The 27,056-nt window shown below is 40.8% G+C and overlaps 2 protein-coding genes across 9 annotated transcripts; one reads left to right on the top strand and one right to left on the bottom strand.

Annotated features, from left to right (window-relative positions):
- Nucleotides 1-8,407: 8,407 nt before the first annotated feature.
- Nucleotides 8,408-15,141, bottom strand: LOC125707728 (zinc finger protein 513). Its single transcript, XM_048975024.1, has 4 exons — nt 15,008-15,141; nt 13,036-13,158; nt 11,400-12,128; nt 8,408-10,797 (listed from the first exon to the last, which is right to left on the bottom strand). The coding sequence occupies exons 1-4, from the start codon at nt 15,045-15,047 to the stop codon at nt 10,037-10,039; spliced, it is 1,653 nt and encodes a 550-aa protein (XP_048830981.1). The 5' UTR covers nt 15,048-15,141; the 3' UTR covers nt 8,408-10,036.
- An 18-nt stretch (nt 15,142-15,159) lies between these two features.
- LOC125707725 (glucokinase regulatory protein-like) lies at nt 15,160-26,877 on the top strand. Of its 8 annotated transcripts, none has more exons than XM_048975018.1 (20): nt 15,160-15,299; nt 16,457-16,528; nt 16,933-17,088; nt 17,512-17,580; nt 17,875-17,943; nt 18,141-18,214; nt 18,305-18,371; nt 18,464-18,517; nt 19,265-19,359; nt 19,695-19,800; nt 20,052-20,170; nt 21,049-21,147; nt 21,301-21,398; nt 21,799-21,875; nt 21,963-22,059; nt 22,185-22,282; nt 22,387-22,470; nt 23,890-24,027; nt 24,686-24,820; nt 25,143-26,877. In XM_048975018.1, exons 2-20 carry the CDS (start codon nt 16,514-16,516, stop codon nt 25,266-25,268), a joined length of 1,776 nt encoding a protein of 591 aa, XP_048830975.1. In that variant the 5' UTR covers nt 15,160-15,299; nt 16,457-16,513; the 3' UTR covers nt 25,269-26,877. The 8 variants fall into 8 exon arrangements, with proteins under 8 accessions (XP_048830975.1, XP_048830972.1, XP_048830976.1 ...); XM_048975015.1 differs by having other exon boundaries at nt 23,887-24,027; XM_048975017.1 differs by having other exon boundaries at nt 15,165-15,299; nt 16,442-16,528; nt 23,887-24,027.
- The last annotated feature ends 179 nt before the right edge of the window (nt 26,878-27,056 follow it).

Below are 27,056 nucleotides of genomic sequence, written 5' to 3'. Positions count from 1 at the left end.
ATTTGTGTCTTACATGCATCAATGCACAACAGTGCGATTGTTCTTTCATTTCTGCTTGGTTAAATACAATACCCAGGCACACCCAACAAAAATAATACTCTCATATACATATACATTTTTGGGCTGAATCCTCTGTTGTGTACGTGTGGATTTTGCATATGCCTGCACTGTATGACCTTTCTCTGGGTACTCATGCAGTTAGACCAATTGGCATCTCTAAATTGAATGCGTGGACATGTATGTGAGTGGTTTATGTATATATTACATTGCAGGGACCTAATGTCCCCAGAATGTGATAAAAACCTGTTACTTTGACTTCACAGGAAGCAGTTTTTCAATCCCCACAAGGGGAAACTCTATTTTATAAAAATCTGTGACTGTGATGAAAAAACTAAAAATGCCAAAAGACTCTGGGGGTATCATAGTGGTGCAGTAGTTAGCACCCGGGTTCGAATTTCCGCCTGGGTCACATGTGTGTGGAGTTTGCATGTTCTCCCCATGTCGTCGTGGGGTTTCCTTCAGGTACTCCGGTTTCCCCCCACAGTCCAAAAACATGCTGAGGCTAATTGGAGTTGCTAAATTGCCCATAGGAGTGCATGTGTGAGTGACTGGTGTGTGAGTGTGCCCTGCGATGGGCTGGCCCCCCATCCTGGTTTGTTCCCTGCCTCGTGCCCATTGCTTCCGGGATAGGCTCCGGACTCCCCGCGACCCAGAAGGATAAGCAGTTTGCAAAATAGATGAATGGATGGACTCTTATTCTGTTTGCTTACTTATGGTTAAGGTTAGGGCTGGGTAGCGGTTAAAGTTGTCATTGTTGGGATTAGGGTTTTTCCCATAGAGATGTCAGTGTGTATGTGAGTTTGTGCCATCTGATGGACAGGAATCACACCCAGGGTGTCCCCAACCTTGTGCCTTCTGCTGCCTGGGATAGACTCCAGATGACCCACATGACCTACAGCACGATAAGCAGTTAGCAACAGATGAATGGAAATATATCCAAGTGGCTGTTGTATAACAGAAACAAATGCAAAACTCTTAGGATAAAGAAACTCAATCAGATATATGGTGAATGAAAAAATCCCAGCGAGGGTGTGAGGACATTAATAACTTTAGCTGGTGTGGACATCTGTGAGCATAGCCCTTAGCTGCTTGGTTGCTCCCTGGGGGCAGTAGGGAGAAAAGGGGACCGCCCTGAGCACTCCAGGCCCCCACTTGGGGGGGGGGGAACCCAAAGGACAGAATCATTACATAATATATTTTCCATAGCAGGGCTAATTCAGCACCTAGGTGAATGATTTCTTAGCTGCACTGTAATCACTGTTGGTATAATCAATGCAACTGCAAGTTGGAGAATTCTCTAAGAATAATGACGTAATAAGAAAACAATTAATTTATTATAATATAGGGAATATATAAATAGGTTTGCATATAAATTTACATGATGCAACTCAGGCAAAGAGGAGACAAGACTCTGCAATACTACTTCCCCTTTTCTTAGGAAACATCTGTTCGCAATTATATTCTTGGTGTATGAGAATTACAAGGTCCCCCTACATTGTCACAGCAAAACCGTCTTCTGTCTGCTGATTCATTTTAGCCTGCATTCAGAAGACTCGCATGCAAAATGTGGTTGCTACTATACTGTATTTTCCCCATTTGAAAAATTATCCATATCCATTTAAAATTATAGATTTCTATGAAGTAATAATTGTTTATTTAAGGAGAAGGAATAATGAGGGGCGGCATGGCGATGCAGTGGTTAGCCCTGTTGCCTCACACCTCTGGGACCCGGGTTCGAGTCTCCGCCTGGGTCACATGTGTGTGGAGTTTGCATGTTCTCCCCATGTCGTCGTGGGGTTTCCCCCGAGTACTCCGGATTCCCCCCACAGTCCAAAAACATGCTGAGGCTAACTGGAGTTGCTAAATTTCCCATAGGAGTGCGTGTGTGAGTGAATGGTGTGTGAGTGTGCTCTGCGATGGGCTGGCCCCCCCATCCTGGGTTGTTCCCTGCCTCGTGCCCATAGCTTCCGGGATAGGCTCCGGACCCCCCGCGACCCAGTTGGATAAGCGGTTTGGAAAATGGATGGATGGATGGATGGACAATATCAGTGTCAGATTTTGAGCTTTGTAACACTTGTCATTTACTTCTAATGGCATATTTGCTGAAATATCATATTTGTATTTCTATTTAAACTGACTTGGATTCAGGGTTTTTGTTGTCTTATGCATTTTCTGTGAACAACCAAGAATTTTAGGCATATAATTTAATTTAATTTAACTATTGTTGCACTGTTGTCATATATTCACGAGGTATTTTAGGCACTGTCCGTAAATGTGCTATCCAGACAGCCTCCCTAGAATGTGTGCCTTACGCAGTTACTGTGCAATTAATTTGCAGTTTCGTAGCTTTTCCTTAGAGAACACTGCGAGCAGACCAGACCCTGAGTCAGCGGCTGGAATCCGAAGGATTCCACGCGATGTGTTAAGTGCGGATGCCATTCTTCCTGGAGAGCCGGGAGCTCCGGAGGATGAGGGAATCCGGAGCGACGGGGACTCGGCACATTCCGGTGGGAGCGCCTGGCCTTGGAAAGAGGTGACACTGCATGAAAATGCAGCCAGGCCTCTCACACCTGCTGCAGCCATGTGCTACACAGTATGCAAACCGGGTCCATCTATGACAGCTGCCTCCTCAGCTGGACTCAATGTTTGAAGTAATTTTTTTTTTGAGATGTTGGGGGAGCAAGCAATGAACTGACCAAAAGGAGTAGGTCCGTGTTACTAAGTAGGCCTCCTAAACAGGTGGGTTCTGCAGATCTAGAAGGGGAGACCACAACCCCCTCTGCTGCTCAGTGATACCTCACCCCACACCAAGCTCCCACAGGCCCCTTTGCAAGCAACAGTTGTCATCTTCTCTGGTGGGACCCATTGACCATCTCCACTTTCCTTTTCAAGAACAGGGTGCCCTGTTTCCTACATCTCACTCCCATTAAGTACCCGACAAACCCCAGACTGTGTTGAAATACTCACCTGCCAGGTTTCTTTTAGATGCCTCTCTGATTTAGATAAAGATGTATGCCCACAGGGGACAGAGTTGTTCACTCATTCTCTGACGATTCCTGGGGAGGTGAAAAAAAATCCTCGTCCACACCTGTCTATGCCATTCTTGAAAGTTTTACAGATCTTACAAAACTTTTGTTCAAGTAACAGCAATGTGTTGGAGTAGATGGCAGGGTTTATTGCTGTGATCAATTAAAAAAAATAAAATAAAAGTTTGTGCCTTAGAAAAACCAAGATAATGAAGTTCACATACATAACTGCTGTCTTATTGATTTCCTACTTGCTATTTGATTTTAATACACTGCATGCAACACAATATAACTTCTCCTGTAAAGCCTGACTTTGTTTCTTTTAAGTTACACGTGTCATCAAAAAAGTTGCACAACTGTCTTCCTATTCAACAGAACTACAGTGACCTTTGACCTTTTGGCTTCCAGTCCCTCACAAAGTAAAGGGTGTTTAGAGCTCAGACTGCCGGGTCTTTCGCAAACAGCTGTGTCAACCTCAGAGTCAGCAACTGCCAGCCTTTTAATGCCAGCAGCTAATGAGTCAGCAGAGTAATTAAGGGTTTTACTATGTGGTTATGCCTAGTGAGAGATTCAAAGATGGCCGAATGGTTTAGTGTATTTCAAGGTTAGAAGTTCTGGAATTAAATTATAACCAAGTTTAAATAGGTTCGGAAGATTAAAATATGACAAATTATTGCTCCCTCAGCCTCATTGTCGTCAACATTATTAATAAACAATCACCTTTCTCTGTCATCATCTATCAATGGTACCAGTCCTGAAGCACAATTAACTCCCTTAACCTGTACCACAATCTTTCACAACAGTGAATTAAAATGGACAGTATTGAAAGCCAAGTTAATTAATTAAATTCAGCAGTCAGGCAAAGTGTTTTTCTGGCTGGCAAAAAGAGAGACATTGTAACCAATTACATATTCACTTCTGACAAATACTATTTCATTGTGTGTCTGTCTGAAAACGTGTCTAGGTGTATCTATGGTTCCTGTCATAGAAGTGAAATTGTTTTAGCTGATAACTGATTATTAGCGATTATGACAATGTCGGTGGGGTATGGACATATAATCATCAGTATTAGCCTGCCATAACATTAGTTGAATGAGTCCGGTATGTTTCCTGGGCTGATTTTAAACCACAGGTGTTGACCTCGGCCCCCACAGAATGACGTGTGGCAGTACTTGCTGTGCAGCCCCACACCTTACCTTACATAGCCATATAAGTTTGGAAATGAAGCAGAGCTTAAAGGCATTAAAATTGGCATGTCGTCGAGTATCTAGCAAAGACACAGAGAGAAATTCGTAGTAGACTTTCATTTCAGTGACATACCTTTCATTTAGGTGGTTTTTCCTGCCTTGTTCTTCCATAGTTCCATGAGAAATGACAAAAAAACAAAAAAAGATGTGCAAGTTCAATATCCCCCAAATATGTTAAGATATTTTTTAAAACATAAAACCTCTGGTTATAAATCAAATTAACATGCATGTGGTGGATTATTTTTAAAATTATGAACTATATATATATTTGATTTTAAAAAACGGAAACAAAAAATAAATATTTGCGTTAGAATTATTGACAGAATAGCAAAACTTAATATTTGTGGTTCAAGTACTGATTATGTTGGAATTGCCAAAAATATCCTTGCACTATTTCTTCTAGTATTTGTGTTATTTTGTACTTTGAGAAGCATTAATGAGAAACATAACAGTAAACTGTATATAACTATGGGCCTATCTTACACATGATGACCTATCAGGTCACTTACAGATTAGTGACACAAACTCCATCTTCAGCTGTGCTGCGTGCAGTAAATCCTACTGCACTGCACTAATAAAACGTTTTCCACAGTTGTTTCCCTCATTTTTTTTTTTTCCTAAACGAGTCACTGACATTCTGTGTAGCACTGAGCCGCGGGTATAGGATGCCCCCAGTCTTATATAGTGAGAACAGCTGAGAGGTGTGATTTCAGAGGCTGACTCTCCCTGTCACCAGACTGATTTGGCAGGACAGGAGGTGTAGGAGAGGCCTGGGGCTTCTAAGCGACACCAACAGGTGGGCAGCCGTCGTGGAGGAGGCGGCCTGGGGGATAGATAAGGCCAGAGTGTGAGGCCTGGCCTGGATACCGTCCAGGAGCAGTTACACTGACGGGAGCAGCCACTCTGGAGAAGGAGAGCAAGGAGGGAGAGAAGAGGCAGCATAAACCAGGCCAGTAGGCAATTCCTGAAGTGCTCTCTTAAAACCCAGCAAATCCAGAAAAGGGCATCGCCTCGGTGAGACCATCACTGCCTTTCTGAAACTTTTCTGTTATTATAGGAATGTCAGTACTCGAGCAGGTGAGATTGTTTTTACAGTGCAGCAATGAAATTAGCTGAATATAACCCTTGATAACACCAAAATGTTTAATTAAAATCCTGTCAATGTATTCATTATTGCGCATGTTTATTTAAATATAATAATTTATTGTACCATTTATTTAGAAATCAGCTGCCTGCGACTATAGTCTGTTTTAATGAATGTCAATAGAATTCTTATTCACCAGGAAACTTGACGGTATTTAAATATTGAGCAATACTTCTTTCTTTATATATAAATATCAAATAAATTGTGTTGTGTTTGTATTGCCAGAAGTTCTTTGCACTGATATTGTACTGTTGTGATGTTAATACGGTGCCAAAAGCAAATCTTCTTGTGCAAAAATCACATTTTATTATCTATCTACAGCAGAATCATCCCTCAAATGGATATTTAAGATTCCCAGCCTTTAAAGGTTGGGAGGCCAACTGGGGTCATCCAGCAGACATAGTACCGCGAAGTGACAGGTTTGCAGGAAGCTGAAGGAGAGAGGTTTGCCTTAATCTCAGAAAATGCCAATCTGCCTTCCATCTCTTGTCCATTATACTGCCACAGCGCAGAACAATAAGAAAGACATTTCCTGACATTAAACGTATGAGGGCAATCTTTGGCATCAGTAAGGTTCATGGGATTGAGTGTGCAATGTTCATCAATTTATGTTGGAAGCAAGATGTAGTATATTGTTTTAACTATATAGAACATGCTCTTTTTATATACTCAATCAAACACATAAACTTGGACTTTAAAGCAATAATAGATATAAAAATTACATCAAACTGTGACCAGATAACTATGGTAGTTGCCACCAAGTGTTGACATTACGGATTTTATTTCACTGATATGACCTGCTCTGATAATGTCATACGAATCTCTTGGGATTACGTGGCATTGAAATAGGACATTGTGTCCAGTTGTTACCCTCTAAGATGACACACTTCTTTATGTCCCCATATATACAAATCAAATATGGAATGTAAGGAAGTGTGTGGTTTCAGGGGGATTTCTCCTTCAGGGAAGTCGTAACGCAATATATATGACCTCAGCATTGACTCCACATTGAAATGACACCTAACGTAACTGATAAAGGCCAACATGGATAATGGACTCATTGATGGACTTCATTCTTAATCACAGCTTATACCTACCTTTTAGCAAGCATGTCCACACGTTTCTGTTTTCAGTGATGTTATGCCCAGGGAGGTTGGGCAGCCAGTTGACCTTGGACCACCAGAGGTACATTTTCTCCTTACTTGGGAGTTTTTGGTACCTCTCCTCTGTTGTCTTCTGGTTTTATTAAATTTTTTTCCTTCCTTTTTCCTATTCTGTATCTCTCTAATGAAGTATCACATCACATCCATGTAAAGTGCTTTGTGAAAGGCACTATATAAAAATAAATTGAAGTGAATAATCAGTAATTAAGGGGCGGCATGGTGGTGCAGTGGTTAGCACTGTTGCCTCACACCTCTGGGACCCAGGTTCGAGTCTCCGCCTGGGTCACATGTGTGCGGAGTTTGCATGTTCTCCCCATGTCGTCGTGGGATTTCCTCCGGGTACTCCGGTTTCCCCCCACATTCCAAAAACATGCTGAGGCTAATTGGAGTTGCTAAATTGCCCATAGGTGTGCATGTGTGTGTGAATGGTGTGTGAGTGTGCCCTGCGATGGGCTGGCCCCCCATCCTGGGTTGATCCCTGCCTCGTGCCCATTGCTTCCGGGATAGGCTCCGGACCCCCCGCGACCCAGTAGGATAAGCGGTTTGGAAAATGGATGGAAGGAATCAGTAATTAAGATGGGAAAATTTTAAGTGATATTAATGATGCAGAATTGTTGGTAATTCCTGTCATTAATTGTACTGTCCCGGAAGAGCCCAGAGAAAATGAAGTGTATTATGGAACTAGGCTGATTGTTGGAAACATGTCAAATATGCTGTTCTAATGTTTGATGAGATTTGTAAAGTGAACCCTGATCAAAGCCCTTTTATGGAATGCGGGCTTGCAGGTTGTATAAGGAAGTGACTTTGCCAGTGTCCACCTGTCAAAATTCAAACCAATCACAAGCTGGCAGCTTTGAATTATTTGTTCAGGAATTCTGGGTAAAGGAATGTAGATGATAAGACATAGAGTAGGCAGTCGAAATGATGGGAAATGAGTTCTAGTGATTTCAGATCGGTGCAGTAATATTAATGCATTAAAGTCTGAACCAAAGGCTTCTATTATCAAAGTTTCGGAAGCAGCACGTCTTGCTCTGGCTGGTAAAACGGAACCAAGTCGGGCGTTTCTGTGAGGTTTGGTCCCCTTCAACCAGCTACTGCGGCGTGACGTCTTCTAACAAGGCAGGTTCTGACATTTCAGCAAGACTGCAACCACAAACGAGCAGGTAAATGATTCTGAATGGGGCTTTCAACACCAAAAAATGGCAATAGTCTGTGGAAAAACCTGAAAGCTTTAACTACTGTGTGGCCTTGCTGATTGCCGCTTTTGACTTTTTTTTTCACAATTAATTTTTCTCATACTTTTAAATAAAGTGAATTCTACAAGATGGCCTCACTTTTGCATTATCTTTTCTTACCACTAATCCATTTGATATAAAGTGTAAATTACAAAAAAGTAAACATTGATAATTGCACAAGACTGGAATCACCCGTTTTCTATTAACTGAAGTCAGAGGGTATTTCCACTGCCCTCTAGTGATTCAGGCAGCCTAACACAGCAAGACTAGTGACTCCTTTAAAACCTGATTACTCAGAGTTACTGGCGTCAGTCATGAACACTTGTGAGGTGAAGTAAGGATGTGGTTGTGCTTTGTATGTTCTCCTATTGCTTTCTTCTCCTTCACAATTCCAAGGACAGAATTCCAGGTGAAGCAATTGTTGCTTTGCAATTTGTATGAGGCCTGCGCTAGGCCCCCTCCCCCCTACTGCTTTTCCCACAATTCTCTCCCAAGACAGGCCCCAAATCATTCGATCGTGGATGGAGAAGTCTTCAGTGAAATCACCCTTTTATTTACCTGTGCAACAATGTAAGTTTAAAAACTCAAACCATATTCATAATCACTAAGCATCGGAAGATCCCCTTCATTTTAGGAATATTGCCAATGCAAAAGGCCACACCAAAGGAATTTGCCAAACTGGCTAGCACACAACAGAAGCTTAATACACCATATCTGATGGCTAATAAGCTGCACAGATATGATTGTTGGCTTGTTATTAAGATCAGTAGAGCAAAACGTCTTAAATTAAAATCACAGTATGGCTCTATTATCTCGCTGTGAACATTAATTCATAATTAATTACCAAGGCCTAATGAAAGAGCTTTAACTGGCCAAACAGTTGCATGTGGTCCCTTTGTGAAAGTTGTGCAAAACAAAAGAAAAAGCAATTATGGCTTTTTAATATTCAGCGTTAACAGATCAGGTTATTTTGCTCTCATTTCAACATGAATTACTGGATGGTGACTGGCACGCGATTAATCACGGTACTATTTTCCGCGGTCCTCAAATTTCGCCATGTGACGTGTGTCCTCAGAGCAAATCGAACAGGCTACAGCTGCAGCTCGCAATTCCTTGAATGTCTTCTCTTGCATGTTCTGATGCGAAACGCCCGACGGTGCTTTTTAAACCACCTAGAATTCGCACGTCAGCTTGACTAGCAGGAACCTGATAACCAGGCATTACTGAAGGTGTCCAGTCATAACACAAACACTTCAAAGTTCACAAGCTTTGTTATTACCTTAAATCACTCCAATGCCTACCCCCAAAGAAGTCAAAGCATTTAAGGATGTGCAGTGTCCATTTTCCTGCCAGATAAATTAAACATAAAAATTATACATTCAGAGCACACAGTAACACCTCTTCATAGATGCAATATATATATATATATATTAAAAAAATCACACAATTAAGGGCACTTTTCACTTGAATATACAGTTCACAGTGCTTCGCATATCATCATGTCTTTGTGCTTCAGTCTATAGACTGGACAAAATAAAGTGTTCAGAGAACTGACGCAAGATGGCCAAAAATCACCCTTCAAGAAGGAGGGGAAAACGTTTTTACACAGACATACAAGTTTTGGGCGAAAAAAATCTATCATTTTGACACACCCATATTTATTTTGACTTCCTTTTTTTGTTCAAGGAGAAAAGGACCATTTCACAGTAAGTAATGCACACCATTCGAAAAAGCATGATCGTTAATTCATACGTGCTCCTGCACACACACACACCTACACAGGCATACGCACACACAGACACACACAGACATACAGCCAGTTCCGCAGGCCCCCCTCCAACACCCTTCTGTATAGATGCAGGAGGGAGCTTCAGTAACCCCTGAATCAGTGCAGCATTTTGTAGTGGCACCAGGAAAAAAAATAAAATAAAACAGCCCCTACCCTCCCGATAACCCCCCCGCCCAGCCCACCCCTCCCAACATCCCAAAAGGCAACAAAACGATCTGATCATTGTCAATCTGTGTGCATAATTTCCACATAGCAGCCACTGGAAATCCGAACTATACTGCAACGACGACAAATAAAGTAAACGAGAAAACGAAATGCTGGTAGCACTGACGCGGCGGGGAGGAGTGCGCTTCTCGCTCCCCCACGGCCGCCCTACGTCGTCTCCTCATCCTCCTCATTGCCCGGCAGCCGCACCTTAATCCAGCCGTCGGCCGAGTGGCCGTGCTTCTTCTGGTGCCGTTTATAGTTGTCCCAGTGGCCGGTGGTGTAGGTGCACTGCTGGCACTTGAAGGGCTTCTCGCCCGTGTGCCTCAGCATGTGCCGCTTGAGGTTCATGCTCTGGTTGCAGCTGTAGCTGCACACTGCGCACTTGAAAGGCTTGGCGCCCGAGTGGATGCGCTCGTGACGCTTGAGGTTGGCCAGGTTGCCGCAGGCGTAGTCACAGAGGTGGCACTTGTAGGGCTTCTCGCCCGTGTGCACGCGGTGGTGCCGTTTGAGGTTGTCGAAGTGTGCCGAGGCATAGTCGCACTCAGGGCACTTGTAGGGCTTTTCGCCGCTGTGCGTCTTCATGTGCCGCGCCAGGTGGTTGGGGTACTGAGTGATGAAGGGGCAGGAGGCGCATGAGAATGCCTTGTCAGCCTTCTCGCCGGGGCTGTCGGGCGGCTCCTTGGACAGCATCTCTAGGGCGCACTTGCTGCACACCCGGCCTGAGGCCCCGTCCTCGTCGTCCAGGACCAGGCCGCAGAGGCGGCAGGTAAATGGGAACAGCAGTTCGGGGAGGGTGTCCGACTCCTCGCCAGCGCCCTCGCTGTCCAACGGGCTGCCTGTCTGCCGGTCAGCTTTCAGGTTCTCGTAGCCCTGGAGGAAATCTGCATCACCGCTCCCGTGCAGCGTCAAGTCCGACACCGCCATATCTGTCCAAAATCGGGAAAAGAAAATGGAAACCAATGTTGACTCACCAACTCCAGTTATGATTCCTTCAAGTGGCTGCAGATAAATTATTCTTCATCGGGCAAGGAAAGTTTCAGGAGTAATTTCAGGACATTGAAGTTGTTTCAGTTACATTTGCCACACACACATGCAAAGTGACAGACAGCAATTGGTAGCTGCACCCAATGTGTTTTTAAAGGCAGTTTTTCCATTGATTTCTAATAACAACCACTTTGCTTTCAATGGTCTGTAACAACTCTACTCCACACTGCTGCAGGAGTAATTTCAGATTAAATGCAGATGTGAAACTAAGTAAGCATGCTTGTAAAAGGGAAGCTGTGCTTACCAGTTTAAAATAAACGGATCTACTCCTTATGATAATGAAGGGGATCGGCATCCCCACTAAAAATTAACTTTATCATCAGCAAGAGTTAGTCATTACCAATATTAGCAAACATTATACTGCTCATCACAAAACCTTGACAATGCAGACCCTCAGATTACATAACCCAAATATAATCTGTGTACCCTGTGAAGACCATACTGTAAACAAAATGTGTAAAATGTCTTAAAAACAGCTGGTTACCTTCAGCTGTGTGACTGGAAACCTCCGCCTTATGACCCATCACGTGACGTTTGAGGCTGAGGCTGTTGCTGGCTTTATAGTCACAATGGCCGCACTTGTTGGACTTGTCCTGCGTGTGCATGCGCTGGTGCCTCTTCAGGTTGCCCAGGGAGTTGCAGGCAAAGACGCAGTGCTCGCATTTGTAGGGCTTCTCGCCGGTGTGCGTGCGGACGTGCCGCTGCAGGTTGACCAGCTGGGCAGAAGCATAGGTGCAGTGCGGACACTGGTACGGCTTCTCGCCGTTGTGGGTCTTCATGTGCCTCTTCAGGTGGTTGGAGTAGCGCGAGGTGAAGCTGCAGAGCTCGCAGGAGTGCACCTTCGGGGGGCCACCTCCAACACCTGTGTCGCCGCCATTCAGCCTGCGCTCCTGCTCGCCGTCCTGCATGTCACCCACTGAGCATGTATCCTGTCTGGGACTGTTACCATCCACCACCTTGCCCCCATCGCCACACCGTAGGCAGCAGGGACCTGACAGACCCAGCCCTGCAGCCAGGGGGTCGGCTAGCAGCTCGCCGCAATGCCTGCAGGAGAGGTATGATGGAAAGGATGGGTCCCCACCTCCTTCCTCCCGCTCGCTCTCCGTGTCGCGAGGATCCTCCGCATCGCTCTCCATGCTGAGCCGGTTGTAGCTGGAACAGTCCTCATCACTCAGGGAATACACCGGGATCCCGATCTCGGCAGCCACAGAGTCTACACAAGAAACAATATGTGTTTTGCTAAGTACATCCTACTGGGATCATGTTAATCAACACACCAAAATTTGCCTTTTTATTGAACACAACATTTATGTTGTTGGGTATTAATATCATGTTGCGATACCAAGACTGAAAAACGGTTACAATTCTATTGTTTGTGCAAATTTCAATATTTGATGAAAATATGCTGTACGCCTCCACACACATCGAAAAACACTAGGAAGTTACGTTATACAGTGGACATGCAGAATCGAGCTATGTGGGTAGATACAGTCACGCTCATTCCACGTATCTCTTGTGTGGAGAAGCTACATAGATGGAAGAAGGAAACTGTAATTTGCCACCAATGGCTGATAAGTAGGGCAGTGGTAACGATATGGTGTTATTCTGGTGTGAAACCAAACATGACGGGTGAACCTACTGACCCAAGAGCCCCAGTTTGCAAATCCTGCTATAAGGGGGAAATGTCAAACCTGGCAAAGATCCAGCTCTCTCTTACCCTGATTTTTACAAGGCAGTGTTTCCCAGTCTATTACTCACAGAGCCGCAGACAGTCCACGTTTTTGCAAAAAAAGTGGATTGTCTGGTTGAAAGCTGGGAGGCAGCGAAAACATGAACCGTCTGTTGCTCCCTCCTAGTCTCCTGCGAGACAGTTCACATTTTTGTTTCTTCTAAGCTCAACGGCCAGACAAGTCCATGATTTTGCAAAAATGTGGACTGTCTGCAGATCCCTGAGGACCAGATTGGGAAACATTGTGGTACTGGAAAAGCGGTTAGACAATGGATGATGGATATACGGTTTACACAATTCACACTTGCTTTAGAATTTTTTGAAGATCTGGGTATTAAGACACACAACAGGGCACATGGCCCATGTTCATCGCAGCATGAGAAACACTCACCTTTCTCAAAACCTATAATCTTGTAGTCATTGTCTCCAAACTCCAAACCTTGCCCAAGGAGGAAGTCACTCTCCAAAACAAGGCTTCCGGGGTTATCCACAGTGACGCCATCTTCAGAATCCACTGCAACATAAGGGGAGGGAGCGGACCCTTTATTATTCAACTCTTCGGGACTGATATTAAGAAGTACGTCTCCCTCACATCACCCATAATGCACATGCTGACATCTGTCGCAAACTCACGTACGTGTTTTCGCCCTTACTGAAAGTGCTGCGGTATAATTTTTTTCAGTGCATTTTTGCAACATGTACTGTTTCATAATAAATATCTAATAAGTTTAAAGCAAACCGCTCAAATAGCACTAAATAAGTTTAAGACTAACTAGAGACTAGACAAATACTAAAGAAATTTGACAGTTTCCAGAATATGAACTTGGTCCAGACATATGAGGCAAGCTTTACAAAAACAGCTGGGCACACAGCTGTGGGACTAACACAGTTTACCTTCTTCCTTTTCTTACTTCCAAAATAATTTAAATTCAACACAAATCAAACTGTGGGCCCTAAAAGAATCAGAAGCAATTACTACATTTACATCAACACATGTTGTACAATTCTATTTCAAAGCGGGTCTGTTTATTCTGGATATTTATAATCTGCCTGACAGAAGATCTCAGCCCAGGTCATGTGAACGGATGTAGTCAGTTGCGGCAATTGTGGTAGCATCAGGAAACCTCAAGCCCCGGAGAAAATGCAGTACATGGTAGCTCTTTCATTCTGCCCCCGGATTATGTAACGTTCAAGTAAACGGCTTTTGTTGCACGCCTGGCACAAGAAGCATACTCAAGATATTTCAGACACCACCACCATGCATACTGGATAAGCAAATAAGAAATAAATATATATATATATATATATAAACAAAATGAGACTAATTGCTAACTATAATCATCAGGCAATTTTTATAATGCATACCGTAATGAGAAAAAGCCAAAATTGACACTCCAGGAACTAGCGTTTTCATAAAGACAGCCACTCCCAAATAATTAAACTAGCAGTCCATTCACCCAATAATTTGTGAGTCTGAGTGACTCATATCTCATAGCATTCAGTGACTGCCATGGCATTCAATAATTCACTATTGGGAGCACCATGTAACCTAAAGGTTGACTGGCTTAAGTTCCAAGAGGGGCACAGCTGTTGTACCCTTAGAAAAGGCATGTGACAAATTAGTTAATTAGTTCTGCCGCTAATTCATTTTAATTAGAACTGGTCAAATCCACTGTACAAGTTGCATGAACCACATGAACTATCTAGAACCAATTTGGTAAATGATTAAAGAGAATGGATTTTGAGCACATGAACAAAGGAGAAAGAAGGGGCTGGCCAAGGGACATAAGCAAGATGGGGGAGTGGGGGGTCATGGGTAACGTCAAAGTCCCTGGCAGCTGTTGCTAGGGGGGCAGGGAGGAGTTTAATTGAAAGACAGGGAGGAAGGATGGTGGCAAAGAGGAAAAGGAAGGAAGGAAGGAAGGAAGGAAGGAAGGGGGGAATGTTCACAGGATTTCTCTTCAGCCTAGGATTACATTTAGACTGAAAACTCATGAGATAATATAAGTTTACATAATATAACAGAATATGGCAAAAAGAAATGGCTCACTTGGAGGAACCATTTAAAAAAAATCAGAAATATTACAGGCTCAAATTAAGATTTTCGTTACATTCTCACATAACCATTTGGATCTCACACTTTCTAAAACTCGAAACCATTTTAAAACAATTTCACTTTATTACTTACGAAGCCCTACCATCTAGAATCACCTAGAATTATCACGACCTCCACGATGAAATTCGTTTTCGATGTCATGAAAAACATAAGCAAACCCTTCATAGCCGTGACAAGGCTGCAAATAACACTGATAGACCTGCTTTCAGTTTGCACAGGCGGACGAAGCTGAAAGTACCGGACTTACATTTTACAGGCTGTGGATTCGATTGTTTTCTTCTGGGCATTTTCCCCTTCTCCGGTGGGCTTTTCTCTCGCAGTCTCCTTTGAAAGACTTAAGAAAACTATCGCCTCATCCTTTTAAATGGCCACCGTATCTTCCTTTTTCCTCCGACATACAGAAGATAACACAATCAGAAACATCTAACCTACTCTTCGGGCCAGTTCCACACTGGAAATCAGTCTACCTCGTTCATCTATCAAGCTATCAAGTAAACAGTTACATAAAATGACAGAAAGCATTACAGGTTATCTACGAGGTAAATACAGCTACAAAGCAGCAGCTTTTTAAGCTTAAGAGTCGTTCTTGTTTTGCTATCTTGCAACCATGTAACGTTAGCTAGCTGAGTAACCTCTGACTGACTTAACTAGCAAAGAGTCCATGGGAAAAAAATCATAGCATCTATTTTGGCAGCCGTGACATCGATCATTAGCTGACAGACAAAAATAGCTATCGGCATGTACCTACCTACTTAGCAAGCCATATATACATATATTTTTAAAGAACTAGCAAACCAGTTATGCCATGGGCAAAGCCGGTTTTCCGTTTGCTTCCTAGCTGACTAGCTAGCCGGATAGCTAGCTAGCCGCTGTCTTTACACTTGGCCTTTTGGCGAACATGTCTTTATTTTAGGCAAACGGCATGCTTCCTGGCCACTTTATTCCTGTTTTAGCAGGAGGCTGAAATGCTTTTCTTATGTCTTAATGATGCAAATGACTTAATTAACTTCCAATGTATACGTTCCTTATTTTTATCAAGTATCTTCCGTTATTTAGAAACTTCCGCACTTTGCGATCAACTTCCGGTCTGTTATTGTGACGTTATATGTTTTTAAATATCTCTTGGTATTTGTAGTCTTTTAGCTCATCATTTATCTGTTATTAATAATTTAATCTAATGTAATTTTGTGTAACTTTTATAGTGTGAGTCTATGTAGCTAATGTACGCTTTTCAAAGCATAAGTATTGGTTTCTTTACAAACCCAATTGCAGGGCAGGGTTGTGAAGACACTTTATGAGCATACGCTCAGAATGGCTTTATATCAAATAAAGGAAAGCGGCACACACTTTATATATGTCAACTAGCTGATCAGTATTTGAACTTTGCAGAGCCCGGAAGGAGATGAAAATATTAAGCTCCTTCGGCGATGTAGTTTTTCTTCCGCAGTTTAAATAGAAGGTGTCCTGGTGATAATTGTACTTGTGTATATGTCCTGCGGCATCAGAAGAGTGAGTTTGTGGATGTAGTTATGTTAACGATTAAAATAAGTCAAAGTACACTCTGTGGACTTTGGCTTTTTTGCTGAGTATTCCAGTATTGTTTAATTACTGAAGTGCACGTTAACTGACCTGAGAAGTTCTGTTCAGTGTAAGTGACGGTGTGTGTAATTTGTAAACACAGGCTTATGTATTACAGTGATTTCATGAATAAGTGATTGTCACTCAGGAACGGCAGAAGGAACAATCTGAGCAGATGGAAACCTGGATTGTAAGTAAAATAATGAACAATTTGCTGCTGTGTTTCACATGTTGTTGTTTAGTGATTAATTGTCATTGTTGACACACCACACAACAACAAAATGTGTCCTCTGCATTTAACCCATATGTGACATAGCAGGGGTCAGCTAATTCATCAGCCAGGGGTGATGTCTTGCTGGTCGGGGATTCGAACCTGCAGTCTTTCAATTACAAGCTAGTGCACGTCCTCAACCATTAAGCCACCACTACCCACAATTTGTTTTCAGTGTAGTTTTTAATTAATTTTAATCCATTGCATCCTGCTGTTTCATTAACTTGCACAGGGTTTTTTTTTCCTCGCAAGGGAAATACATTGAGTTAGTTACACAGTCATCCATTACAACAATGATGCATTGCCAATGAATGTCATTTCAGACCGCTGGGTATGAACCTTCCCTGCCCGTTACGGAAAAATCAAACCCTCTGACCAGAGATATTGATAAAGCAGATGCAAAGCACATTGTACACTTGCTAAAAAATTGCGATGCAGAAATATTTAAAAAAGAATGGGATGCACATGAAAGCTACCAGGTGAGGTTTTATTCATCTTTGTTTAATTTAACAGCAAGGTACTGCTTAAATGAATCAGAAGTAGCTGATTGGACCGCATTGCCCCCTATTACACAATGAAAAACTCTGTGTAGTCTGTTTGAAATGGCCACATTGAATTGCCGTTAGTGTGGCTGTAAGGAATGAACATATTGTTTGGCATGTTTGTTTGCCTTGTGCCCATTGGCCAGTGGTCTGTATTACGAAGCGGGGTTACTGGCTTATTGAGGTAACTTGTTGTATTTAAGGTACCACAGTTTAAATGAACTTCATATTCGTTCATCTACATTTTGCCCAGACTACCTTAAATCCGACAAGTTACCCCGATGAGTCAGTAACCCCGCTTCGTAGTACAAGCCACAGGTTCTGCTGTCAGTATTATTGTTTATTTGTTTTTGCAAACAGACCCTATCCAGTGAGTCAGTCATTCAGAAAATGATTCATCTGGCAAAGAAGGTTGAAGAAATGTTGAAGGTAATAAAGTTATTACACACCACTTGCTGTCACATGCTATTAATTTGAGTTGTAGGTCATTTTGGGACAAACTAAATTAGCTCATTAATTATTTAGATCTTGTTCACGAGACAGGTTCATGTGTCCTAACATACGGTTTATTCAACAGATAATTCCAGTAAAATGGTTCCAGGTCAGGGGAGAAAATCATTTTATATAGGCCCTCGAACAAAGCAGAAAAGAAATGCCTAACCAAGTGAAACAGTCAGACATTGATTTATTGTTGTTTTTTTAATGAGGACTTCATATTACCAGGACCCAGAAGAAAGCCTCATTGTTATGAGTGGTTGTGGGACTTCTGGTCGTCTTGCTTGTCTGCTGGCGGTAACGATTATTTGTTCATTTTAGCTGAATGTATTAAACTGGGAAATTACTGATGTTGTCTTAAAAGTTTTGAAATAAGCTTAAGAAAATCAAAATCATCAGCATTAGTATTTGCGTTAAAAAATTAAATTTCTGCTGTAGCACAAACACATTGGTGTTTACATTTTTATATTAGCCTATTTGATTCCCACATTCAGACGTCCTTCAATGGATTACTAAAGGAATTGCAGCATGATCAGATTTATTCTTACATCATAGCTGGTGGAGACAAGTGAGTATTGTTCACTGAAGTTGCTATCAAAGGACTCTGATAAGCTTTAACAATTTCTGATTTTATAAATGAGATAAATGATCCTTCAAGGGCCCTACTGATATCCCAGGAATCTACTGAGGACAGTCCCCAGAGAGGGGTGGAAATGCTGAGAATGGTATGCACATTAAACACGAATAAGGACTGAAGGCTTTGTGTAATTTGTATTATTGTATTGTGATTGAGTTTAATTAGTCTCTTCTGTTCTAGGCATGTGAGGGAAAGAAACGTGTGCTTTTTATTGGAATATCCTGTGGTCTCTCGGTAGGAATCAAATAAACTTACTTTCTTGTAACATAACAAATAGTAGTGACACTAAACTCTTACATGTATCCATCCATCCATCCATCCATTTTCCAAACCGCTTATCCTATTGGGTCGCGGGGGGTCCGGAGCCTATCCCGGAATCAATGGGCACGAGGCAGGGAACAACCCAGGATGGGGGGCCAGCCCATCGCAGGGCACACTCACACACCATTCACTCACACATGCACACCTACGGGCAATTTAGCAACTCCAATTAGCCTCAGCATGTTTTTGGACTGTGGGGGGAAACCGGAGTACCTGGAGGAAACCCCACGACGACACGGGAGAACATGCAAACTCCGCACACATGTGACCCAGGCGGAGACTCGAACCCCGGTCCCAGAGGTGTGAGGCGACAGTGCTAACCACTGCACCACCATGCCGCCCCCCTCTTACATGTAAACTTTGTTAATTCTCGCATCCTCATTCTCAGTGTGAGTTAGCTAATTGTCAATTTAACACCTATTACACAATTTCCCAATTACCATTACCAACTGTTAAATAATATATTGCGGGTCCCTTTTTATTGTTTTAAGTTTTCAACGTACAAGGAATTCGTTTTTTATATGTTTTGGTGCTTGTTGTAAGTTGTTGTAATGAATATTCGCTTATATGAATATTGCCTTTTATGGATTTTACTTGATCAAAACAGTCATACATCATTGTAATAGTATGACAAGTGTCTTTTTCTCTCACACTGTGAAGGCTCCGTTTGTTGCTGGACAGATAGATTTCTGTATGCATAACCTGAATGTCTTCACCCCTGTGGTGATGGGATTTAATCCTGTGAAAATGGCCAGGTAAGGCATCCGCAGTATTTTTGTAAGGGGAAAAAAAACAGGTTGAGAATATTGTGATAAGTCTTTGTATAATTATTGTTTGCTTAAAACTAGTGTCTGTATGACAAAACCCAGTCAATGTAAGTATCTGTTGTGTGTATGAGAAGGACAGAGATGTATTATGAATTAATGCAAAATTCAACGCAAGCAGTATGCTACTCAATTAATAAGGCACTACATTGCCATTGTGTATAGCTTTAGTATTTGTGCAGTATTTTTTTTCAAAAGTAGTCATTTAAAAAGCTACCAAATTACCAGAAGAACTCCATGATTACTCAAAGTTCATTTCCTTACAGGAATGAGCCAATTTGTGGTTGGCCTTTGACTTTCAGGCGAGTCTTGGAAAGGATGGAGGAGCTGCAGAAATCCAATGAGGCCTTCATCATTAACCCTGTCCTTGGGGTATGTCTGTGTGTTCGCTGTCGGCATTGTCTTATAATTCACATTAAAATTTCATCTATTTGTAGTTTTTTCAGGATGGTGCCAGTGTTACCTGTGGTGTGGTGTGTGTATAGAGTAATGTGAGCATGTGAAAGAGAGGCTATGAAATGTATAGTTGGGGACGTTCCACTGCATTTTGAAATTGTGAAAACTAAATGTGTGTAAATTATTCTTCATGTTCATAAATATTCACAAATCTGGTTTCCCTGTAGCCTGAAGCCATTAGTGGATCTTCAAGGTTAAAAGGTGGAAGTGCAACAAAAATAATACTGGAGACTATTTTCTTGGCTGGACATGAAGCTTTTTTCAGCAGCAAGAACATTACAGTTCAGTGAGTTTTTGTTGAATTCTGAGAAATGTTCCTAGGACACTACCTTGATCAGCCTTACTGTAACATTAAAACAACCTGCCAACTATTGTGTGGGTCTGGCAGACTGGCTAGCCTTCCCTCCCTATGTGCACCAGAGAGCCTGGGGCGCCCATGACCCCATCCCCGGTTCATTGGTTGGTCTTCCTTGAACCCCTTTTTGTAGGTACTGACCACTGCATACTGGGAACACCCCACAAAACCTGCTATTTTGGAGATGCTTTGACCCAGTCATCTCGCTATCACAATTTGGCCCTTGTCAAAGTCACTCAGATCCTTAACTTGCCCATTTTTCCTGTTTCCAACACATGAGCGTGTGAGCTGATTGTTCGCTTGCCTAATATTTAACAGACCTCTTCATAGGTGCCATTGTAACATGATAATCAGTGTTTTTGACTTTCCCTGTCAGTGGTTTTAATATTATGGCTGATCAGGTGTATATACTGTTCAAAATTTCCCTAGATGTGTTTCTAGCTTCGCACGTACTAGATTGGTCTGTCCGTCTGAAGCATGACAGGATTTTCTGCATTTTTTCCTGCCCATATAACATTTAACGTAATTTTAAATGCCACAGGCACCTCTCGTCATTTTGCATATCAAGATTGTACCGAGATGTTTCAGTGGACCACATTAAGGAATAGCTGGGGTCTTTTTCTGATTTTCATGATACAGTTTACGTTTCTATTGTGCAGATAACTGCAACAAGGGGCCCCATCATTAAAAATACTAAATATCTCTGTTTAATATATAATAAATGGGTCATATTTTTCTGAGACTCTGCTTTCAGTTTTCCTGAGTTATTAAGAACAGTATTATATATCCATAATTTCACTACTTAACAGACATATCCTGAAACGGATGGAAATTTATAAAGAAGTGCATACAGTAACATACTCTCAGAGTGACAAGATTGCATTCCTGGTTCAACAAGTTGGTGAAAGGTATGGTGTTGTGATCTTTAAGGTCGCTGTTTTTCTAAGGCTATAACAGGAACACTGAAATTAGTAAAAAAAAAATGTCGTGTAGATATTGTGTTTCTTCTCTCAGCGCATTGTAATACGTACTGCATAATTCACAGTGTCATTTTTCGACAGCTTGCAGCAAAGCGGACACGTCTATTATATAGGATGGAGTTCTCTTGGTGTAATGGGTGTTATCGACGCAAGTGAATGTATTCCAACATTCGGTGCAGGTACTGTTTCGTGGTTTTTACCATTCTGTAAAATGTTATGTAACATTAATGAAGATTTGGCAAATTGCTAAATCAATTAAAAGACTAAAATGACGATAGGTTAATTATATTGTCTTCCATTATTACTGTATTTATTAAATTTTTTTACTATCAATAACACTGATGATTTGATTTGCTGATGTTGTAATAATAATGATAATAATAGTAGTAGTAACAATATATATATATATATAATATATATATATATATATATATATATATATATATATTATGATGATATATTATTAATATATATTATGATGATATATTATTAATATATATAACAATAATAATAATATATAATACATATAATAATCATTAGTAGTACAATTATTCATTTCATTTTCTATAATATTGTCAGACATTGAAGATGTTCGTGGATTCATCTCGAAGGGTTATGATGAACTGAAAAACAATGAAGGGGACTTATCCTCAGTGGTAAAATGTTTTACTCATACCTTTCCAGTGAGCTTATGTATGCATTTCTGTTTTATGATGGCTTTGTGAAATATTCATAATCATTAGGGCCCAGCATTCCGCATTGGCCACGTGGATTTTGTAAACGACGTTTTGCCACATGTGAGCAAATCGGACATCATAATCTTTTTGTTTGCACTTGACAGTAAGTCAGCTTTTGTATTTAATCATTTGTTTGATAGAGGCAAAATATTGTAATATCATTCATATGTTAGGTTTATTTTACGTTAATATGCATGTATTATTGAAATTGTAATTTCATTTCTTCAGATGACCTTCATGACATTGAAACACTGGCTAATCAGACAAAACTAAAAACCTCAAACCTGCATGCTGTTTGCCATGCTTACCCAGAATTCAGTCTTCCGGTTGGTGCATTTTCATTTCTGTAAATAATATGATGAACAATAAGTAAGAGGAAGATGGTGCCTGAAAATGCTGCTGGAAAAATGCAACGTCTTTTTCATTTTAGATTGATCTTCAAAAGATGTTTTCATCAGTACTGAGTATTGCCTGGCCTGCTGTGCCTCTTGAGAGTGAAGGTTACCATATCAAGGTAATACTTCTTCAGTAGCTTAATTATATTTCTGTAGGAGATAAAGTCTTAATTTTTTGTTTCGGAACTATGTACATGAAATTTAGGGGGATCTAGGCTTTCTCTAAGAAGATTGCAGGGATTTCACATTTTTTTCCAGCATTCGATTCATTACCTTTTAAGGGCTAATTCTGCCCCATTTTTACAATAATGTCATGCAAGTTACAGATGATAGATTGGATTACATGTTTTTGACGTGCTTCCCATGCATGATCACTTGTATCAAAGGAATATCCAGAAGACTTTAATCGAACATCTGGGGAGGGCTACAAAATATCATGTTGTCCAAGTGCAAAATGGGACAAGTAGTTAACCTTTCCATTAATGATCATTCTGCCAAAAACAAAGTGTTTAAATGCATCAAACCAATTTATTATGCATTGAGCCAGCCCATAACTTTATGGTACTGTGATAGATTGATCAAGAACAATCAAGAACTGTTTGGCTGATGTCATTGTTTCTAATAGCTAACCAGCTATTGAGCGTAATGGAGTGATTGTTTTTTTTTACACTGAGCTTTTGATCTAACTTGATCGATTTTATGAATTATCTAGCATTTTATTGAGGAGGTCAGAAACTTCCGTGTCAAAATTCTTTTTTTTTTTCTTCATAAAAAGAAGTACAGTGTGACCTTTATTTTATTATATTCTACTACCCTAGTCTGTTGTAATGTCTGCTCACCAAAGAAGCAGACAATAAGGAAGGAAGTAAAATGTATTTGTAAGCCACTTTTCGTAGACAAGAGGTCACAAAGTGCTGCACCGCACTGTAACACTTAGAAATACCATGAAGAAAAAACAAAAATGAGGAAAAGTAAATAAAATTAAATATAATAAAAAGGCTCCACCCCTTCACTGTCTCGTGTACGGCCGAAACAATGCCGATGGCCGGTCTGAAAGCTGATCTGGTTTCCTGCTGTTAGGGGATTTTTTATGACTCTGAATTGCTCGTATTGTGTCATTGTGTGTGTACATCACTGTGGACAAAAGCACATGTTAAGTAGATAAATGTAAACGTACGTCCCCTTCGTCACAGACATGCCTTTTCTTCTGTAAATCGCATGCAAGAAAAGAATACTGAAGTCACAACAGTATGACTATTATTTTTTTATTAAAAATAGCTATTAATAAGATCATAAAGGCAAAGACAAAAATAAAATTAGGGATGAATGATACATACGTGATTGTATGTCACACTCCCCATATTATAATGCAATGTATATCCAATTTTTCCTGACTAGGTAATCCTCAGATTCCTGATTTAAGATGTTTTTTTCCTCATTCCACCAATCACAAGTTAAACGTGCATTCCTCTTAATACTGTAAAATAACATAGCTGTGAAGATGCTATGTAACACATTTTTACCCTCTTCTACAGCAGGAACTGTCTACCAAATGGATTCTGAATGCCATCAGCACAGGGGGTCACATCTTAAAGGGAAAAATTTACTGCAACTACATGTTGGATTTAAAAGTCACTAATACCAAGCTTTTTAAAAGAGCTGTGAATATATTACAGGTAATGTGTAGAAAAAAGTAACCACCAAAAACATTCCTTGACACAAATGGTACCAGTCAAAAGTCTGAAAACACCTATCCATAGAAAGATTTATCTCTACTCTTGTCTACATTTTAGAATAATTATAAATACATCAAAATGATAAAATAAAGTGTCTGGAATTCTGACCAAAAAAGCATTAAAAAAAAAATGTTTGGGGGGCAGCTCTGTGGGTTGGGACTCGGAAGGTTATTGGTTCAAATCCCGAGGTCGGCAGAGTGATCCACCATGAGCCCTTGAGTAAGGCCCTTAACCCCAGTTGCTCCAGGGACTGGCTGACCCTGCGTTCTCTGCCACGCCAGTTTTAGATGGCCTAGATAGCCTCCTGGGATGCTCTCCCAGCTGTCCTGAAAGAGTTCCCACACACCTGTATATGCTGAGCATTCCGTCACTGGTCAAACTCCTCCAGGCGGATTGGCATGTCCAAACTTTTGACTGGTGCTGTATGTGGTGAATTAAAACAGTATTTTTACACAACTACACTGATTCTTATCACAATGCTCAGGTCTTGCACTTGAATGGAAAGTCTTATTTGTGTGTATCTTATTCATTTCAGTCTTCTGTTACCTTCTTCGGTGGCAGCCCCTTCTCTGACGTGCTTATTTTGTTTCATCGGCAGAAGTTTACTCGGTGCTCACACTCGGAGAGCTTCAAAGCTCTTCTCCAAGCCATCTATGATGTGGAGGAGCTAACAGACGCAATGGCTGATGCGGACGTCATAGAGCACACCATAGCAGCTAGCACAAGGACAAGGGTAAAGAATAAGCTCGTTGTATGCAATACTGAAACACATGCTTTTGTAAATATATCAACTAATTTGCATTTCAGCAGAATATGTGAATAAACCAGCCTTAAGTGCCTCGTGATTTATGTCTCTTTGTACCTAGTGTGACAGGTGCAGATGAGAGATAAAATTCAACTGCTGTGTGTTGTTTGTGATATTTATGTAAAACCAACCAAGTAAGATTCCAGAAATCTATTTTTTTGTGTTAAAAACACTGAAAAGTTAAACAAAGTTCAGTTGATCCTGCAGGATTGTGAATGATGGATAGCTGACCTCAATTACTGTTTTGTAGGTTCTCCCGACAGCACTGGTGATACTGATCCGGCACTGCTCCGTCTCTGAAGCCAAATCCAGGCTAGATGCTCATCCTGTGATCAGGGAGGCCGTGGAGGCCTGTCTCGCAGCCTCACAGGGCTAGATTCCTGCCAAGAAAAAAATATAGCAATGGTAAACTTTGATTGTGCAACCAAAATAACACGGCTATATTCTTCTGAACCAAGCTGAGTACCAGATAAAAGAAGAGATCTGGCAATAAGCTGAAAAATATGAAGTTCTGTGGAGATACACGATGGTTAATAGGTACAGTAGCATAGAGGTAAAAAAAAACTGCACCAGTGACCAAAAGCTAGCTAATTCAAATCCCACAAGGGAGCCACTTGTTTACTTTAGCATGGTGTTTAACCTGATTTGCTTGAGTAAAACAGTAGGCAGTACAATTGCATGCATGGGGTTGTAATCTTAATTTTGGTAAAAAGCTTATCCTAAAAATGTTGTGCCTTGGCCATGTTCTGCAAGAGTGGTTAAAAAATTGGTTGGATGGAAATCCTAAATGGGCAAACTGGGGCTTATTTGTATTATTTTATCAGTTCCCACTAAATCTGCATCTAGCTGTGTGGTTTTACGAGTTACAATTTCTTTAGTACTCCAGTAGCAGCTAAATTCATGCTAACATTTTCTGTTCCCCAACTGAACAAGAGTGAGCTTTTACTGAAATACTGAAAAATGCTGCAAAATGACTTGAAATTGATTTCCATGTATCATGTTGCCATCTCTTGATTTAGTTGGTTTTAAAGATTACTGCATATTTCTTAATGATTAAAAAAGACTTTTCAAACAGCTGTTTAATTTCAATACTGTTTTAGCCTGTGAAAGCCAGTCGATTTCGTCTTGTTTTTCCGACATCCGTGTCAAGTTGCAGCTGCACCTACATTCATCATAAATGTGTTTTATCGTAGCAACACTAAATCATCCATATAAGAAACAACAGGAGTAATACCCACCCCCCTTTAGTAATACAATAAGCAAGATCTGCTTGCTCTGGAATGAGGAACTAATAACAGTAAGCATGTTGTTCTGTTTTTGTAAATGGTAACACTTCCTTGTTTTTTTATATGGTTGAATTATCATTGTGCAGTACCTTACTGCCATTCTGTCCAGTACTTCAACTCTTACTCAGTTCCTGCTCTAGGCATTTTTACCTGGTGGCAAAACACATATTCACATGCACATACGTATTACAGCATTGCCTCATGGATTCTTGGAATGTCCCTGTCTGTGTTATTCTGGAGTGATGCAGTTTTGTTACGCCTACTACAGGTACTTTCCTTAGTCTTACTTTGCGTCACAGCAACTTACTGCCATTATGTTAGTGACCATGTACCCTCCCCCCTTTGTCACTAAATAAAAGTCATTGTTTCTTAAATATCATCAAATGTAGTTCTTAACATATTGACTGTAATATTTTGTTTGCTGTGAAACCCATGGTTTCAGAATTCCTGTAATGGAGTTTAGTTTACTCCATACACCTGAATAGAGACTTCAGCAAATTAATTCTTATTCTCAATGCGTGCTACAGTATACTCTGAGATTCTCTATATGAAAAAAAGATGTTTGGTTCATCTAATAAAAGAAATGATAGTTAAATTGCACTTTTAAGTTTACATTGAGATTTTTTTTCTTATTGTCCTGGAGCAACTGTAAACGCATAATTTCCTAAGAGATTAATAAAGTATTTTTGATTGATTGAATGATTGATTTATTGATTGATTAAAACACCACCAGTTACCACAGTGAAGAAAATTGTTGGCATTTTCATGTTTCTTTGTAATTCAGAGAGATGGATATGAAGTTATGGGAAATGGATTGGCAGATATATGGTTACTGTAATCTTAAATATATTTTACGATAGATATTTTTCATGGGAAAT

Source organism: Brienomyrus brachyistius, chromosome 14, assembly GCF_023856365.1.
Source record: "Brienomyrus brachyistius isolate T26 chromosome 14, BBRACH_0.4, whole genome shotgun sequence".
NCBI classification, from domain to species: Eukaryota; Metazoa; Chordata; class Actinopteri; order Osteoglossiformes; family Mormyridae; genus Brienomyrus; species Brienomyrus brachyistius.
This window is presented reverse-complemented; position numbering and strand designations above follow the sequence as displayed.

Bases quoted from the DNA above. Each gene is read 5' to 3' on its own strand.
- LOC125707725 (XM_048975015.1), top strand. The intron at 17,089-17,511 runs GTGAGGTTTTAT...TTTTGCAAACAG, and splicing joins ATGCACATGAAAGCTACCAG to ACCCTATCCAGTGAGTCAGT. The intron at 18,372-18,463 runs GTATGCACATTA...CTTCTGTTCTAG, and splicing joins GGGTGGAAATGCTGAGAATG to GCATGTGAGGGAAAGAAACG.
- LOC125707728 (XM_048975024.1), bottom strand. From the start codon at position 15,047: ATGCCCAGAAGAAAACAATCGAATCCACAGCCTGTAAAAT. The intron at 13,159-15,007 runs GTAAGTCCGGTA...CTTATGTTGCAG, and splicing joins GAATCCACAGCCTGTAAAAT to TGGATTCTGAAGATGGCGTC. The intron at 10,798-11,399 runs GTAACCAGCTGT...GATTTTGGACAG, and splicing joins TTCCAGTCACACAGCTGAAG to ATATGGCGGTGTCGGACTTG.